Source organism: Rutilus rutilus (assembly GCF_951802725.1).
Source record: "Rutilus rutilus genome assembly, chromosome: 25".
Classification (NCBI taxonomy): domain Eukaryota; kingdom Metazoa; phylum Chordata; class Actinopteri; order Cypriniformes; family Leuciscidae; genus Rutilus; species Rutilus rutilus.
The window spans coordinates 4,385,732-4,404,401 of NC_140229.1; the positions used below are offsets into that span (position 1 = coordinate 4,385,732).

At 38.4% G+C, this 18,670-nt stretch overlaps 1 protein-coding gene across 4 annotated transcripts in view; it reads right to left on the reverse strand.

The window, feature by feature from the left end:
• Window positions 1-3,399: 3,399 nt before the first annotated feature.
• Window positions 3,400-18,670, reverse strand: part of pitpnm2 (phosphatidylinositol transfer protein, membrane-associated 2) — a 65,363-nt gene continuing 50,092 nt past the window's right edge. Inside the window, exons 14-26 of one of the 4 annotated variants that reach the window (XM_084400126.1) lie at window positions 18,044-18,222; window positions 17,000-17,170; window positions 15,829-15,966; window positions 14,132-14,296; window positions 12,721-12,972; window positions 10,464-10,612; window positions 9,153-9,269; window positions 8,951-9,067; window positions 8,644-8,792; window positions 8,417-8,566; window positions 7,607-7,790; window positions 6,885-7,013; window positions 3,400-6,799 (exon numbers count right to left, since the gene is read on the reverse strand). In XM_084400126.1, coding sequence (XP_084256252.1) covers window positions 6,461-6,799; window positions 6,885-7,013; window positions 7,607-7,790; window positions 8,417-8,566; window positions 8,644-8,792; window positions 8,951-9,067; window positions 9,153-9,269; window positions 10,464-10,612; window positions 12,721-12,972; window positions 14,132-14,296; window positions 15,829-15,966; window positions 17,000-17,170; window positions 18,044-18,222 — 2,239 coding nt within the window. In that variant the 3' untranslated portion in view covers window positions 3,400-6,460. The remainder of the gene's footprint in view (window positions 6,800-6,884; window positions 7,014-7,606; window positions 7,791-8,416; window positions 8,567-8,643; window positions 8,793-8,950; window positions 9,068-9,152; window positions 9,270-10,463; window positions 10,613-12,720; window positions 12,973-14,131; window positions 14,297-15,828; window positions 15,967-16,999; window positions 17,171-18,043; window positions 18,223-18,670) is intronic. The other 3 variants (XM_084400127.1, XM_084400128.1, XM_084400129.1) reach the window with 3 other exon arrangements.

The window sequence follows — 18,670 nt, forward strand, 5'->3', positions numbered from 1 at the left end:
AGATTTCTGGCATATCATTGTTCGCTACACATGATTTGAGTGCTTTGCCGATTAATGCAAGGAAAGCAGAATAACTGATTGTAGTGAACACCACATGTTAGGGAAATTAAAGTGAAATGATCAGGCTGTTGGGATTGTGGAAAAATATCTGGGAACATGTTTGGATACAAGGTTGAGTTTCGGTGAGCATACTGTGCGACTACAAATTTAACAATATCTTTAATTCTTTCCTTCCCAGCGTTTTTTTTTTTTTTTTTAAGTTAGGAATTGATTTAGTAGGAATTGTAATCAGATTGCCTATTAAAAGTAATTTGTTAGGACCCCAAGTGATCCCATGATGTCCCCATACCTGTCAAGATGTGCAGATGATCCTTTGTCCTGACAAAACTTCACATAGAAAACAAAGGTGAACTACATTGCATCAGGCATTCGAGGGGAACATTTAAGGTTTCCTTGTCTCTGGTTCTGGTGACCAGGTGTTGCTTCAACCGTTTGGAAGGTACTATAATCTTTAGTGCTCAGTCAGGGGTAATGTCCTGTATTATCCTCAGATACTTTGGTTAGTAGCTGTGTGTAAGGTCAACACTGAATGCCTATCAAATATAATGTATGACTGCCTTCTTCAGACTCAACGACTGCAGAGACCAAACAGCACATTTCCAATAAAGACTCTATATGCTTCTGTTTCATACAAATATACAGTACATCCCTACACACAAACATACCTATACATCCACATCTACATACCTACCCCACCAACATACATCTATACATCCATCCATATTTATCTTGCCCTTCATACAGCTATATACCTACATACATTCATCCATACCTTTCTACATCTATGCATACCTAGCACATCCATCCATCCATAACTACCTACCTTCCTACATCAATCCATACCTATACAGTACATCAATCCATCCATCCCTACCTTCCTACATCTATACATGCATCCATACCTACCATTCTAAAAACCTACTTACATCTATACATACAGTACATCCATCCATCTCTACCATCCATCCATCCATCTCTACCATCCATCCATCCATCTCTACCATCCATCCATCCATCCATCCATCTCTACCATACATCCATCAGTGTTTCCCCTATAAATTTTTCCAGCAGCGGTGCTGTTACGTGCCGGAGGTTGTTACCAAGTCGCTCGCGGGGGGTCCGGGGGCATGCACCCCCGGAAGATTTTTTTTTTTTTAATAACCCCTTAAACCATGACTTCTGGCAAGTTTTGTGGATAGAAATTGACATTTTGAGACATACATTTTGAGGCTCAAATGTAAGAAATTTACATATACATTATGTAAATATACATTTCTATGTATAAAAAAAAAAAAAAAAAAAAAAATTATATAGGCTATATATATATTACGGCTGGGAATCGATTAAAAAAAATAACTAATTAATCGCACAATTTGCTGTGATTAATCGCAATTAATTGCATTTCCTCCAAACTTGTAATCATCAATATTTAAATGTAGAATCACTAATTAAATCAAACACACAAAAAATGGGGAAAAAAGAAAAATGTCCACACAAATTGGACAGAAAATAGCCCTATATTAAAATATAAAACATTAATATATTATTCTTCATTCAGTTCTATGCAACATACTCAGATTTAACAGATTTATTTTTTGACTAATTGTCAAAATAAAGTATAGTCATACAAAGCTATTATTACCATGTGATCAGAGCAGGTAATTTTACCATGCATACTACTGAGAAATTTCACGTTATTTGAGCGGGACTTTGCTTTTCCAGTGCGTGATCGGTACATGATTAGAGCATTTGGGCCGTTAACCACAGAGCAGAACGCGCAGCGCAAACACGGAGCGGAACATTGAACATTGAGCAGAGAGCGCAGTGCGCCGACACACACTCGGAACCGAGAGCGCGGCACAAACACGGAGCGGAAAAGACTCGCACGTAAAGTTACTAAAACAAGCTGCGCGAGAATGAAACCATATCGCCGAACACGGAGGGGCGGGACGGCATATTTTCCATAGACAGTAAAAAAATGGACACAGCGACCCCATAGACTTCAACGGAGAAAAGTTCGTACCGCTTTCTCCTTTGCACAAGCGCTTGCTCGCTCTCCCGTGGCGTCTGTCGTTGCTATGCCAACCATGAACTGAGGCGCGCCTGAAAACCTTTTGATCTGTCCATGCTGAAAACGTGCGCGCCGCGTCGCTTCTATTATGAGCGCGCTTGCCACGCGCCCACATTTGAGATATGTGCCTGTGAACGGCTCCTTTTATGGCAACGTGTGTAAGTGAATATTATTGATCATGTGAAGATTTTGCAGCGGCGCTGAAAATCCAGCGGCGGCGCTGCGCCGCTGCTTAATACATTGTAGGGGAAACACTGATCCATCCATCTCTACCATCCATCCATCCGTCCCATACATCCATCTCTACCATCCATCCATACATACATCTCTACCATACATCCATCTCTACCATTCATACATCTCTACCATACATCCATCCATCCATCCATCTCTACCATCCATCCATCTCTACCATCCATACATCTCTACCATCCATCCATCCATCCATCCATCTCTACCATCCATACATCTCTACCATCCATCTCTACCATCCATCCATCTCTACCATCCATACATCTCTACCATCCATCCATCCATACATCTCTACCATCCATCCATCTCTACCATCCATCCATCTCTACCATCCATACATCCCTACCATACATCCATCCATCTCTACCATCCATACATCCATCCATCTCTACCATCCATACATCTCTACCATCCATCCATCCATCTCTACCATCCATCCATATCTACCATACATCCATCCATCCATCTCTACCATCCATCCATCCATCTCTACCATCCATCCATCTCTACCATCCATACATCTCTACCATCCATCCATACATCTCTACCATCCATACATCTCTACCATACATCCATCTCTACCATCCATACATCTCTACCATACATCCATCTCTACCATACATCCATCCATACATCTCTACCATACATCCATCTCTACCATACATCCATCATCCATCTCTACCATACATCCATCCATCCGTCTCTACCATACATCCATCCATCCATTTCTACCATACATACATCCATCCATCCATCTCTACCATACATACATCCGTCTCTACCATACATCCATCCATCCATCTCTACCACACACACACACACTTTAATTTCACCCAAATTAACTCAGCCCACACTACCATCTCTCACACTCCAAAATGAATACAATTAATGAATATAGAAAAATACGCAATTGTGACTAAAGACGTTCTTTACAAAGGAAAGTACGTTAAAAAAAAAATTCTTGCAGAGTGGTTCATGTCGCACATTCATAAAGCATTATAAATCACAGAAGACTTGCAGTTGTCCAACTGTATTTAATCCACAGTACATACAGTTATACACATGAGAGCACTGAACCACCGACCTGGTAAGAAAACTGTAAAGGAGCGAGTCAGTCCAGATCAGTACGTCAACAGGAGTGTAAAATGAACCTGCAGTACGTCTCCATTCATCATTGAAAAGTTGTTGGGAAAGTGATTCATTAGCAATGATTATCTGAAAGTTTTGGCAACAAATAAAATGGGCACAAAACATGTTTGTTTCGGGAGACTTCACCATATTTATTTCATCCAATGAGCTTGTGTTTTGAAACACCTGCACGCTAATTAGACAGCATTTACATGTCAAAAATACTGTAATGTCAATTTATTTCAATGCATTTAACGTCTTTTAATATAACGCCGTTACTCAGATGTCAGTATTTTTAGAAAATATGGTTGGATTTAGGATTAACGGTAACATCATTTAAATATTTGGTATTAACAACTGATATGATGTTCTATATAGACAACAGCATATTTGTAATAACTATAAACTGGAGGTTTGTAGTGTGGCCCATTATTGAAGAATACAGGAAAGTGTACGAAAGCTTCTCTGTGACATGCAAAGTACAAAAGTGGCTATAATCTGGTTTATCTGAAGATATAATACTTGGCCTACAAGCAAGGCCGCGGATGTCGAAACTAATGTTTGCCGTGTAAAAACTGTGGCACAATTGTCGATCACGATGTCGTATGATTCCCTGCGATGCGTCTGAATCTTAATCTCAACCATTCGGAAATGACACTCATCAACTTTCTTCACGTTGGTGATTTGATAACAGGAGGAAGTGTAAGAAGTAGAAGCAAGCCAGTTCAGATGTGAGAGTGTGCGGAGTAACATAACGGAGAATTTGTTCAGTGGTTAAACATTCAAATCATAAACCAACAACCAAGATGACCTAGATATCAGCGGTAGAAGTTCACAAACCTTTCAGCATATTTATTTCCACTGAGAACCCCTGATGTCTGGTACTGAACTAGATGCATTAAAAGACTAGTAATACCAGTCCAAATGCCATCTCAGAGCAAAAACTTTGATTCAAAAACCCGTTCAGCACCAATTTAAACTCGGTTGTTTGCAGCAAATTTATCACAGAACCACAATCACAATTCCAATTCACATTACGTGGAAATTTCAATGCGCTAAAGTTTGTACACGTGTAGGTGCGCGTGCTCCTTGCCCGCTGCGCTCGAGGAGGCCGTTGGGTTTGCTGAACTGATTGTCCGTGGGGTGGCGGTGGTTGCGTCATCTAGAGTTTTGCTACGGAAACACTGTCAACGATTAATGCACAAGGAGACACGTCATTGGTCCGTTAAAAGAAGCATTTCAAGAAGTGTTGGACAAAAGAATAAAGCAACACATGAAATACAGTCAAACCTGAAATATCCATCATCTTATGAAGCTACAGAAATAAATAAATTCTGACCGTAACATATCCTATTATAGTGAAATTTACATCTTTACAGTATCTACACTGTTTGAGGTCCCGTTCAGACCTCGGTTCAGAACATCCAATCCAGACAAAGGCCACGTTCCAAGCCTCCCAGTTCCATTAGAAGAATACGTCCGCAACATGCAGCATGGCTATTCCAGTGTGTTCATGATATATAGAAACAAACCGTGTATGGTTCACGACTCCACCCGACTTTGTCATGCTGTCCGATTTAAAATAGCAAGAAAATTAAAAGCACAATTTCTATATACCTCAATCACTTACATATGAACATATGGACAATATCATAGATAACTGAAGTTGATCTAAAATGATCTAAAATCTTAAAAACATTATACATGTGCCATGGAAACGCTTGGGAAACGTTGCTACAATCCATCGGTAACGTTGGACGTGTTTGGGTTCCTAGGATCCGCCTGCTTTTGGCACATTTCTTGCGTGCTCTTGTTTTCGGAGAACTATAGAATCGTGCATATGCGCACAAATACCCTGCCATAAATAATAAGGGACACGTACTTCCATGAGATGGAAACAAGGGCCTCGACTATTCCACTAGTGCAAAATAACAATGAGGTTATGCAGTTGCAGAACTACAGCTTTCGAAATGAACTCGTTTTGGCCGTCGGCAGTATCGAAGCGAGCGAGTCGAATCGCTCCCTGATCAGCTGGAAATGAGTGCAAAGGATTGAGAGGAAATGATTGAGCGAAATCTTTTAAAAGTTGTCATTGAACATGCAAATCCAGCGAGTCCTCGATGGGAAATTCTCTCCACGACGACAGCAGCGGGAAAGTTTACACTTCAGCAGATGTGGCGTGTGCTTGCGACCGGTGTTTGGTGGCTCAGAAGTTGACAAAACTGCAGTCGAGAAAGAAAGAGAGAAACATGGAAGGTGTCCCAGCAGCCCAGCAGGTCGAGGTGGCGTCTTGGAGGTATTGCAAGCAGATGGCCTTGTAAAGGGATTGTTCTTCCTTTGAGAGTTCGTTCTTGCTCTGAATAAGAAGTTAAGGCCTCTGATGACCTGCAGACGGAGTTTGGTGTGATGGGCTTTGATCCTTATTGCCAAATGCTGCTGCGATTCGACTCGGAGAGAGGCTGCCGGGATGGGGGGGGGGGCGACCCAACGGAAACAAATGAGTAAAATGGCCTCTGGGTCTCATCAGCTCCTCAAGTTCATGGCTGCCCTGAGCAGGTAAGAGGAGGCACGTATTTACATGTGTGGGAATCTCTGCAGACACCGGAAGGGAAGTCTGGGGAATGATAGAGGAAGCGGGAAGAGTCCATACCCACCCAACGATCCATGTTTTCATTCCCAACAGTACATTCAATCAAGTCAGAGGCGAGGGCCATGACCCAGAGCGATGCTTAAGGCGCTAGATTTCTGGAAAATGTTTGGCTGCCGGTCTAAAAATTAAATAAAAAAAACGAAACGGAAAAAAATTCTCATGCAACAATAGTAATGCTCGAGATTTGCTCACAGAGTCTGTTTTAATACTGTGAGATTACGTCGTGTTCGTCTCCTACCGTTCCTGCAGCCCATGTGCCCAATGAAGTGCCTCCAGAAGTTGGACCCGGTGGGAGGAGCCTATTTCGGGCTCAGGGCTCCGCCCTCAAGTTTGGTTCGGCCCCAGCAGCCGGCAGCGATGCTCATGCTTCTCTGTGCACGCTCGGCCCGCTCGCGGTCACATTCTGATTGGCTCTGCGCACGTTCGGGACGGCCTACCGGCACGGGCGGTGTGGAGGACGTGGGTTGCGAGGAGATGGTGCGCAGCAGGTGATTGCGCTTCCGCAAGAACTCGCCACTGCCGCCCAGTCCGAAACTGCCTTTCCGGAGGACCATGCGAGCGCTGCCGGTCTTGGCGGGTCTCGATCTCTGATTGTACTCCAGCTGGGAAAGATGAGTCGCGTAGCCATCGGCGATGAACTGTGGGGAGAGAGTGACGGCTCAGTGAGAGTGCAGAAAAACGTGTGAGGAAAAAGTAGAGAGGAAAAACTGTGCGTAAAGATACCTGACACTGGTATTGCAATTTCTTTGTTGGTCTCCCCACAATGTAGATTTGTGATGGCGGCAGACCAAGTGACGTGTACACCGAGATGTCCTTAGTGGAGCCATAGGCAGCGAAGATCTTCATATGTGCCTACAAAAGAGCAGCTTTTCAATTATACATTTCACATAATTTAAGCAAAGGCTAACACAGGGTCTCTGCAGAGTTTTACAAATAAAATCCATAGGCTACAGAACAAACCCATAAAATCTTATAAATAATGGATTCTTTTACTTTATTAAACAGGCTGGTGCGCACACTCAAATATTGCAATATTACAATATATAGTGTTTAAAGGGATACTTTAGCATTAAGCTTTGTATCAGTAGAAACCCGGTAGTATTTTCAAATGGCCGTGCTTCCCTCCCTCATGTCCCCCTGAGACGAGAGATTTCTGTATTGTGTGTCTGGAAAAAAAAACTCAGATGACGCAAAAATCATAATTTAGCATCATCTGAGGCTTTTTTGTCCAGAGGCGAGAGACTCCAGCCAGTAGGAGGCTCTGTAACCGGTAGGCGTGGCTTGGGAGTGGCCTCGTAGAGCAGTGAAGCAAGTGCATTCTGGGAGTTGTTGTCTTTCATCCATGTGAGCCAAAAACTAATTTTCTGGCTTTTCTCAGTCTAGAAGGCACCAACCTCTAAAATAATGTCACATTTCCACTACATAAATGACCCTATTCGACCCACCTCTGTGATGAGACCCTTGAGGAAGTTGGCTTTGTGTCGGAGGGGGTCGTGTACGAGTCCATCACAGAAGGACACGATCCCGTGAGGGAAGTTGTGCTGTGAAAGCCAGGCCACCACACGCTGCTTCTGCATGTCAGGCCGCCCCGTCACGTACACTATCATGTAGCCTAAGTCCTGCCAGTGCCTGCAACAGGACCAACCACCGTCAAGAACAGCAAACCATACAAATTACTGACCTACGAGTTTCATTAACCCTGAAAAGCTTGAAGTATGAAATAATCGAATTATTTAAAATGGATTTTTTTACCTTTACACACAAAAAAAAAACATTTGCATATGTTTATTGAGCATCATATTTGATATATCAGGCTTTTATGGCTAATATAGTATGATATAGTGAGAATATAGAGCTCATATTCAAGGAGGAAAAAACACCTCAGTTTTATTTAGAGGCCCAAACTGAGAAAAAAATATGCAATTGGTGCAGTTGCTGATATTTACATGGCCAGAAAGTGAGCTGAAATTCTGATATATATGTTAGTAATATTTCAAAATGAACACTTACAATGTAAGTTATTGCTGCGTTTACCTAATAAAATCAGTAAAGATTTCACAGCAAAACGCGTGAACCACGACCCGAAGGTGGACGTTTTTACAATTATACTAACAATCAGATGACAGAAGTCATGTAGTAGATTGTGTGCAACAGGCTTTTCAGCAGTTCTGATCATGTTGATCATTTACAGGCCTTAGAAATGTGCGCATCACAGTAGGCTTTATAGGGTTAAATGAATGAAGACATGCTCTCACCTGACTACGTCTACTGCTCCTGCTCGCACTTTAGGGTCGCTGCCCATGATGGACACGCTGGCGGCAAAAGAGCCGTCGATGCTGAACACGACAAACTCTGTGCCGCGTGGCAGCACGGTCAGGTAACTGTCAGCAGATGTGTGGTCGCCCCTTTGGACAGAGAGGATGTTGTTCACTTGTTGAAAATACATCCTTTTATGTGCAGAAGAAATGTATTTATGACTTACCTGACCACCATTTTGACCGGATACACTCCGATGCTCAGCCGTTTGTTGTCCGGAATCACGTAGGAAATTCGGCCGCTGCTATTGGTTAGATCTGTGCTGAAGTACACCCACTCACCGGATGGAGGCTGGGTCATGATGTGGATGTCCACCTTGAAAAGAGCACCAAAAAAAAAAGAATGAAATTAATATGAAGAAGTGAAATTGAATAAGGGAAATACTTCTCTACATTTTCTGAAGAGAGTGAGTGAAGTTACTTGATTTTTCGGTCTCCAGGATCTACACAAACCAAAGTTTATAGGGCACTAACCTTCTCTCCTGTCAGTGTGACCATGTCCAGCGGCCCGTACATGAAGCGACCCATGACTACCTGAAGGCCGTCCTCATTAAACACGGCATCATTGACGCGGTGATTTGCTGTAACATTCTTCAACACAAACACATCTTTACGTCAGCAACAATCCTGTGATGCACTCAGTGGCGACATGAGGTTTTAGAGATGCCCGTCTCACCCTGATCTTCACATGAGTCCTCTTCCTTATCCACTTCTCCCGCGGTTTGGACGGAGTGAATTCGGACACCTCCTTCCCATCCAGTTCCAAAATACTCGAGTTCTCATGCCTCATTACCTAACAGCAAAAACAATAAATTAATAAAATTATATACAATTTTTTATAATTTGCTATGGCTAAATTTATGCAATAAAAACAGTTTATGCACTACCACAAAATTAACAATTCACACCCCGATCTGTACTTTAATTTCATAATCAGTCTTTTTCCTAATTTATCACCAAAACTCTAATATTTTTTTGGGAATTAAATTACACTTATGAAATATAATTAATATGAAATAGGCAATCCCTTATTTTATTACATTAAAATGTTACCAAAAACAGCTAAATTTAATATAATAAAGATAATTTTTTAACAGTTTATTTAAATAAATGAATAAAAATATACAAAAATAATGTATTAATAAAAGGCAGAATTAAATTATTAATTAAAGATCTAAATTAATAAAGATATTTTATAACATCTATAACAAGGAAGAAAAAATATTTTATATTATAAAATTAAGATATAAATAAAGATCTAAATGAATAAATATAATTTTATAACAGTTTTATTTATATAATTAAAAATATTTAAAAATATATTAATAAAAGGCAGAAAAAAAAAATATATATATAATTATGTTTCTTGGTGCAAATAACCCTGAATATTCATTTAGGAAGAAAAAATATTTTATATTATAAAATGATGATATAAATAAATAAAGATAATTTTATAACAGTTTTATTTATATAAATATATAAATAAATAAATAAATAAATATATATATATATATATATATATATATATATATATATATATACACACACACACACACACATACATATATATATATATATATATATATATATACACACACATATACACACACATATATATATATATATACATACACAGTATATATATATATATATATATATATATATATATATATATATATATATATATATATATATTAAAATATATTAATAAAAGGCAGAAAAAAATATATATAATTATGTTTCTTGGTGCAAATAACCCTGAATATTCATTTAGGAAGAACATTTTTTTTTTATATTATAAAATTATGATATAAATAAAGATCTAAATAAATAAAGATAATTTTATAACAGTTTTATTTATATAAATAAATATACATATTTTAAAATATATTAATAAAAGGCAGAAAAAAATATATATAATTATGTTTCTTGGTGCAAATAACCCTGAAAATTCCTTTGAGAGGAATAAATATTGTATAATCCTCACCTGTCTGAGCAGGAAAGACACAACATCCGTTGATTCCCAGTAGGAGGCGTGAAACAGGTGAGGTAGAGCCACGGTGGGGAACGCAGTCAGAGCGTCGGGACAATACAGGGCGAAATCGATGCGCTTGGTTCCCCACCAGCGTGCAGCGACTGCAGGAGAAACCAGAGACTCAGTCATGCCTGTCCACACCATTACCGCTACAACGGCAGGTTCACATACCATTAAAGATTTCAGTTTCATCTGTACATTATTTATGAATGTTTCAGATGCTGGATCTAGGACAGGACGAGGACGAGGACATATGATGCAGGTTTGCTTCAGGGGCTCAAGAGGAAGGAAAGAAATGGAAAGTGGTTGGTTTGTAATGTGCACTTCTTCCTCCCATGACCCATTGCAAAAGACATTTAAGAACACAACCCTATTTTTGGATTGAAACTCTTTTCATTGGGGTTTAATGTTCTTGAATCTGCAAAAGTAGGATTGTGAATAGTAAACTAGCTTTTATTCAAAACTGGTTCCATTTTGACTGGGAAGACTGAGGGCGTACAGACAACATGTTATTTTTTATGCCAATGTCCTCACTGGTTGCACGTAACTAAACATTCAGCGTGAGCCGTGCAGTCTGATTCACTAACAAAAGAGTCGGTTGTTTCAAAAGAATCACTCATTTCTAAATGTAATTAAAGACTAATTTGGAACAGACATGAAATAAATGGTACTTAAAGTAATATTAATTTGGTATCACTAATTTGAAAGAAAAATGATGCGATAAAAAACGATTTATGCATAATTCCTGATCCATACGCAAATTTGGATATTTAGTAATTTTCCTTCCTAGCTGGAAATGTCGTCCAAGTAATACTGTATATTATATTATTTGAATAATAATTTCATAATCAGTCTTTTTCATAATTTGCCTTTGATACAGTAGCATGAAGTATCACCAAAATTCTAATATTTTTTGGGGGAATTAAATTACACTTATGAAATATAATTAATATGAAATAGGCAATCCCTTATTTTATTACATAAAAATTTTACCAAAAACAGCTACATTTAATATAATAAAGATAATTTTTTAACAGTTTTATTAAAATAAATTAATAAAAATATTAAAAAAATAATGTATTAATAAAAGGCAGAATTAAATTATTAATTAAAGATCTAAATTAATAAAGATATTTTATAACATCTTTATTTAAATAAATAAATATTTTAAAATATATTAATAAAAGGCAGATTCTTTTTTTTAAAAGAATATAATATACAGTATTACTTGGACGACATTTCAAGCTAGGAAGGAAAATTACTAAATATCAAATTTGCGTATGGATCAGGAATTATGCATAAATCGTTTTTTATTTGAATAATAATGTAAAATAATATTTTTGTAATAAAATTTTCTAAATAATAATATAAAATTCCTGCCCCTGATCTAAACGCATATTTCATAATTATTTAGTAAAGCACCCAAATACATTATTTGCTTAAATTTTTTTTTTGTGCAATCTTTTTATATTGCAGAATATGAAAAAAAAAAAATCATAATAAAAAAAAAAATTATATATATATATATATATATATATATATATATATATATATATATATATAACATTCAAATATTTACCAAAAAAGTAGGTTTTAATAAATAAAAAAAATTTATATATATATATATATATATATATATATATATATATATATATATATATATATATATATATATATATATATATATATATATAAATATTTTTATATATATATATTTTAAAATAAACTTTTTTTTTTTTTTTTTTTACGCTTAGTACAGAGTGGAGACCACTTCCTCAAAAGTACAAAATCGGAATCACTAAATTCCTTCTGATTCCCATCCTTATCTATAAGCGACCGCTAACAGAAGATACACAGGTCGTAAGCATGATAATGGGAGCAAGACCAGTCAGCGCCATTTCAAAGCATCTTCAGAAGGTCTTCATCATTCAGGGCAAACCCAGAGCGGCTCAGGGTTCCAGAGATGAAGAACCAGAGCACCAGCGCTGAGCTTTTAAAGGATGGGGGCATGAATTCAGAAAACAAAGGCATCAGCGCTGGGGAGGTCAGCAAGGAAACAGGCTGAAGATTCGGAGGGCTAAAACAGGCAGTAGGAGGGATTGCAGGGAATGCAGCAATGGTAGAAACTAACGCAGGCAAACAGGAGAGCGGGTGCATCTGGAGGGTCGAGGAGACCCTCTGACCGGACGTCTACCCACGCTCCAAGTACCTTGCTCGATGTCCAGCGGGACACACGGTGATGGCGGGTCTGAGGCGAGCGAGGGTGAGGGCTCAAAGCCTAGAGAGATGCTCTGCTCTGTATCATCCAGACAGCTGGAATCCTGCCTTACTAGCGGACGCTTATTTTGTCCTTTGCAGGATTTAGGGGAGGGGCTTCGGGAGCTCATTTTATTATAGGGGAGGGCAAACTGGGACAAAAGACTGAGCTTTTTGGAGAGTCTAAGTTGGCATGCTTGTGTTACTAGAGAAAAAAACAACAACATCAAAACAACAGTAGTCAAATGGTGAACATGACATATGTAATAGTTCCTAGCTATATTTGCAGCTATATATTTGCTTTTTTTTTCAGCACACTACTGTTCAAAAGTTTAGAGAAAACAAGACTTTTTTTAAAGAAATTAAACTCAATTGATCAAAATTGATCAAATGTTACAGTAAAGACTTCTATAATGTTAGGAAAGATTTATATTAATTAGTGCTGCACGATTAATCATATCGCAATCGAGATCGCGATGTCAAGCCTACGCGATTATATGACGCAAAATGCTGCGATTTTATATTAAATAAACAAATTAGCGCTGTTAACGCAATTAACGCAGCATCTGTTAATTTTTGGCATCCTTTGGCTAGTGTTACATGACCCCGCTCTTACTCATGCAAATGCTTTTAAACCATTCATGTGCGATAAGACAAAATGAACGCGCTGCCTGTGAATGTCTTGACTGTGTCACACAGAAAGACTCGTGCTAATATCGTGCGTGTGCTCAAAACAGCATGCCAGAATACAGTTCTCCTTCGAGCTTGAGCGAACAATAACACACACAATTATGCCAAAATGTCTTTTTGTCGAGTATCTTCAAAACATAAGAGTAGTCTTATGATGAACGTGAAGAGTTGTGACTCGTGAGAGAATGAGGCGCGTGTGAGATCCGCGTCTCTGACAGCAGCGGCTGGTCTTAAAGGGACAGTACACAGTAGCCACTAATTATATCTGTCGCTAAAGTTAATCAAAGAACAAAGGGAACAGAGAAAAACACTCACTGCTCTTGACTAAAGAACTTTTTTCTTTAGGCAGATAATCACTAATCTGTGTGTGCATTTATTTTCCTTGAGAACCAAGCAAGTTGACTCATGAAACCATTTGTTTATTATATCGCAATCGCAATATTGACCTCAATTATCGCAATGTGACATTTTCCCCAAATCGTGCAGCCCTAATATTAATCAAAGAATCCTGAAAAAACATGGTTTCCACAAAAATATGAAGCAATATTTCACAATATTAGTGTTTTTACTGTAATTCTGATCAAATAAATGCAGCCTTGGTGAAGATTTCTTGATATCGATTCGTCTTGTTCTTCTATTTAACCTAACCCGAGTGTGTGCATGTGTCAACTCACTGTTGGCGATGTTGGAGGCGGTGTAACTGTCCGCTAACCCTGACACCTGGCTGGCGATGCTGGTCTCGCTGCCCCTGCGAGCCCCACGGAAGGCTGGAATGGATCCCGGAGACGAAGGATTGGAGTGATCCCCGAACATTATGCTGTGAGACTGCATCACGTCCGCTGTGAGGACCAAAACCAGTAATTACTCGCAGGGGCCAGGAACTGACGGAGCAATCAGGGCCCAGAAATCGGACAATTTTCAGTACTGACTAAACCTCAGTTCCAAAACCTAGTGAGCTGCCTATCTAGAAAGCATCATAGGCAGTGTTGCGATCTCACTCGGTTTTGGATCTGAGCTTGATTGATGGATCATTATACATTTGTAATAGGGCCATTTGATTCAAAATGATAAAAGGAAGTGAAAAGAAGATGCAAACACAAATCCAAAGAGATATAAAAGTTGTAAATACTGCCCCTGAGTCCATTTCAATCTGTTCCTTCCATTCTTGAGGAACATAGGAGAGCATTTACTGTTTTTACATGAAGTCCTCATGGGGCATTATCTACCAAATACACATGCAAGCCCGGCATCAGAATCAGGATTTGTCATTAGTCAAGCTGCTTGAATTTATATATTTTTTTCTTATTATTCTTGCTGTATTGTTGTTTTAAAGGTGGAGTGTGTAATTTCTGCAGTAGTAGTAGCATTGAATGGAACGGCAAAATAGTGCTGGTTTCCAAACAGGTTTCCCCATCTGCTTATGGGCAAACCTCATGAAATCTTTCAAGAACATGCCTAGTTTATATTTCACACCAGAATCAAAAGGGCTATTTTATTCTTATAGGGACTATTATATTCATAACAATATACAGTACCGGTCAAAAGTTTGGAAACACAATTATTTCTATTTTTAATGTTTGCTCATCAAGCCTGCATTTATTTGATCAAAAATATAGAAAAACACTGTAATATTGTGAAATATTATTACAATTTAAAAGAATGGTTTTCTATTTTAATATACTTTAAAATGTAATTTATTTCTGTGATGCAAAGCTAAATTTTCAGCATCATTACTCCAGTCTTCAGTGTCACATGATCCTTCAGAAATCATTCTAGATATATATATCAGTTCTAAATTATTTATACATTATGGTAGTATTTGTTGTACTGCCTTAAAATTATGCTGATTTAAAAACATGCATTGTCTACAGTAATTTTTACTATAATACTATACTACTAACCCTAACCTTACAGTAAAGAATCTAATAGTATCATAGAGAATATTCATAATTACAAAAAACAAAACAAAAGCATCTATTGTATTGGGGGTGAAAATATGCTTAATTATAATGTAAAGTATGATTTTTCTTTTGATTTTGTGGTGAAATTACACTCTTTTTGAAATTACAATCTTACCTATGAATGGCTTACACTTGTCTACACTAAATTAGAATTGGAAAAAGCATTTTAACGTTGAAATAATACACACTTCACCTCTAAATTCAATACCATCCAGTTCCACATGGCAGCCTCCAGTGTCAGGAAGTCACAGTAAAACTCAAAACCCGACAAGCCCCAATGAGAGAATCAATGTCAAAGCAGACGCACAAACACAGATCATGTGAAATGAGGGCACACGCCACACAGGGGTGACACACATAACAGGGAGTTTACGCTAAAGGGGTGCAAGAAACCAGGAATGGCTACACACACTCGGCGGGGGCCGGCATGGCTTGCCAGTTGAGCACAGGGACGGGAATGGAAGTCTCGCTGATGCCATCCTGAAAGCGCTGGGCGGCACAGCTCACACTCTCCAACAGGAGGTGAGGGTTACTCTGGATGGTTTCCACTGCCACATGTCAAACCCAGCGGCATGAGGGACGTGGAGACATGAGAGCGACGTGAGGGGAGAGAGACAAAGAAACAGAAAATAAAGACAAATAACAGACAGAAATGACACAAACCGAGGCACGAGAACACCAGCCAGAACTGCAATGATGGACGATGCTCTTTTAACAAGTGCTGCTTTAAACTAAACCTTAAAAATATCTGCTTTAATACACATGCGGACACACGTAGAGGGCCCGTTTACAATCATGATTTCTCAAATGTAAACGAGTACCTTGAGCTGATATAGCTAGAAATGCATGTGACCACATTGCATTTGTTAGTGTAAACGCTGCTGTAATTATGTCCAGATGCATCCTGGACAAAAGACTCACCTGTCAATCACCCATTGCAATAAAACATGTAAATTATCCAGTTATGTGCGGCTCTCTGGGCTTTTTTTTGGGGGCGCATGGCACGTTTTGCATTGTTATCAGCATGCAGTGAGACATTACATATGAGTGATGTATGCAGCAGGGTCATAATAGTTAACTAAAACTAAAACCACTGAAAAAATCGCTACCTGAAATAAAATAAACGTTAAGTGAAATACAGTTAAATATAAACAAGCGTATTTCAGCTAGTACATTTCAAGGCAACATTTCTCATTTGCATTTAGTTTAACTTGATGTTCTAAAACTAAAACTGAAAAACAAAAATCTATATAGAAATATAAAAACAACAACCAACAAACATGACAAAACTGCATTAAAATTATTAGAACAGAAAATATAAAAATAATTTTTTTAAATATTAATGAAACCTATAATCGTATTTCAATGATTCTGAAATAAATAACACTGGTATGCAGTCACAATATCAAGAGACCGTCCCCTCTAAATCCAAATCACGAGTGGTCAGAGGACACATAAAAGGTGAAAAACAGCAATCTGTCTCGCCTGACCACTTGTGATCCGATCACCCGAGATAACACCAGGTGTAATCCAGGTCTTAGCAGGTGTACGTGTTTGACTGAGAAATCTTTCCTGTCTTACCCAGCAGGGCTGACTGGCCGTCACCCAGTGGGAAGCGCTGGTATCGGGGGACGCTAAACGGTGGCATCAGGTGGAAACGCTTCTCCAGCAGGGGCTCCAGACGAGAGGCGGAGGGATCCGCGGGGTGGAACAGGTTATAAACCTGCTGGCAAGCCGGACGAAGATGAGCCACTGCAGGAAGAACAAAAGAAAAGACAAATATTTGTTAAATTGCTCTCAAATGTTGGTGTTAGAATATACATTTATTAATATAATAGTATAAGATTAATAAAAAATAAAAAAAATTCTCAGCTGGTTTGTTATAGTTCAAGTAGAATCACGCATACTGTTCAACAGTTTGGGGTCAGTAAGATCGCTTAATGTTTTTGATGTCTCTTCTGCTCACCAAGGCCACATTTATTTGAACAAAAATACAGTAAAAAAAAAAAAAGTCATATTTTGAAATTTGATTATATTGTAAAATGTAATTTATTTCTGTGATTAAAGCAGAATTTTCAGCATCATTACTCCAGTCTTCGGTGTCACATGATCCTTCAGAAATCATTCTAATATGATGATTTGCTGCTCAAGAAACATTTCTGATTATTTTCAATGTTGGAAAGAGTACTTCAGTATTTTCTTTCGCCATAAATCAGCTAAAAATAATGCTGTTGTTGGCGGTGCAGGAGGTTATGCCTTCAGCATTTTGTTCAACACATTCATCCTAGTTTTTGTTTTGTTTTGTACATGACAGATGTTAGATCGGGATTCTCCCGTCAGTATACCGTTCCCTTCCTCTGTGACACCAGCCCTCTAAAACAATCTCCAGTAATCTGCTGGCAGCCCACGACTACAACTGATTTAAGTTGCTTTTAGGATTAATATGTTTTAAAAGATTTGGACTTCAGAACAAAAACAGCATGAACAATCGAGATTACACGGTCTGTGTAATCCATCAGATCAAGTCACACTTTAAAACGATCGCTTTGGCATCCAATCCACGCAGGATTTCATTCTCTTTCATCACTCTTCCTCCACTAGAAACTGTCCTGAAGGTTGACATACCATCCAAAGAAGGGACCACAGTTTTCCTCAGAGCGAGGACCAGGCCTAGTGGAGAGCCGAAGAGGAAGAAGTCGGACACTTCGAAGTCAAACTTTCCCAGAGCGCCTCCTCCCTCCAGCATGGTGCTGCTGCTGGACCGACGGGAACCCGGATCGTTCCTCAAAACGCTGGAGTGCAGACTATATATACACACAATTTACATTATTATACACATATTATTGTGCATTATTACAGTAGGGATTCACTGCCATGTCTGGAAAAGTCAGGAAATATCTATAACTAACATAAAAATTAAAAAGAAAAGAAAAATTATATATACACACATAATATGTGACCCTGGATCACAAAACCAGTCACAAGTCGCACGGGTATATCTGTGGCAATAGCCAACAATACATTGCATGGGTCAAAATGATCGATTTTTCTTTTATGCCAAAAATCATTAGGCTATTAAGTAAAGATCACGTTCCATGAAGATGTTTTGTAAATTTCCTACCGTAAATATATAAAACATGTATTTTTGTGAGTGGATGCTGCACAATCGCCAACATAAATGGACAATTTTAAAGGCGATTTTCTCAATGTTTCAATTGTTTTGCACCCTCAGATTCCAGATGTTCAAATAGT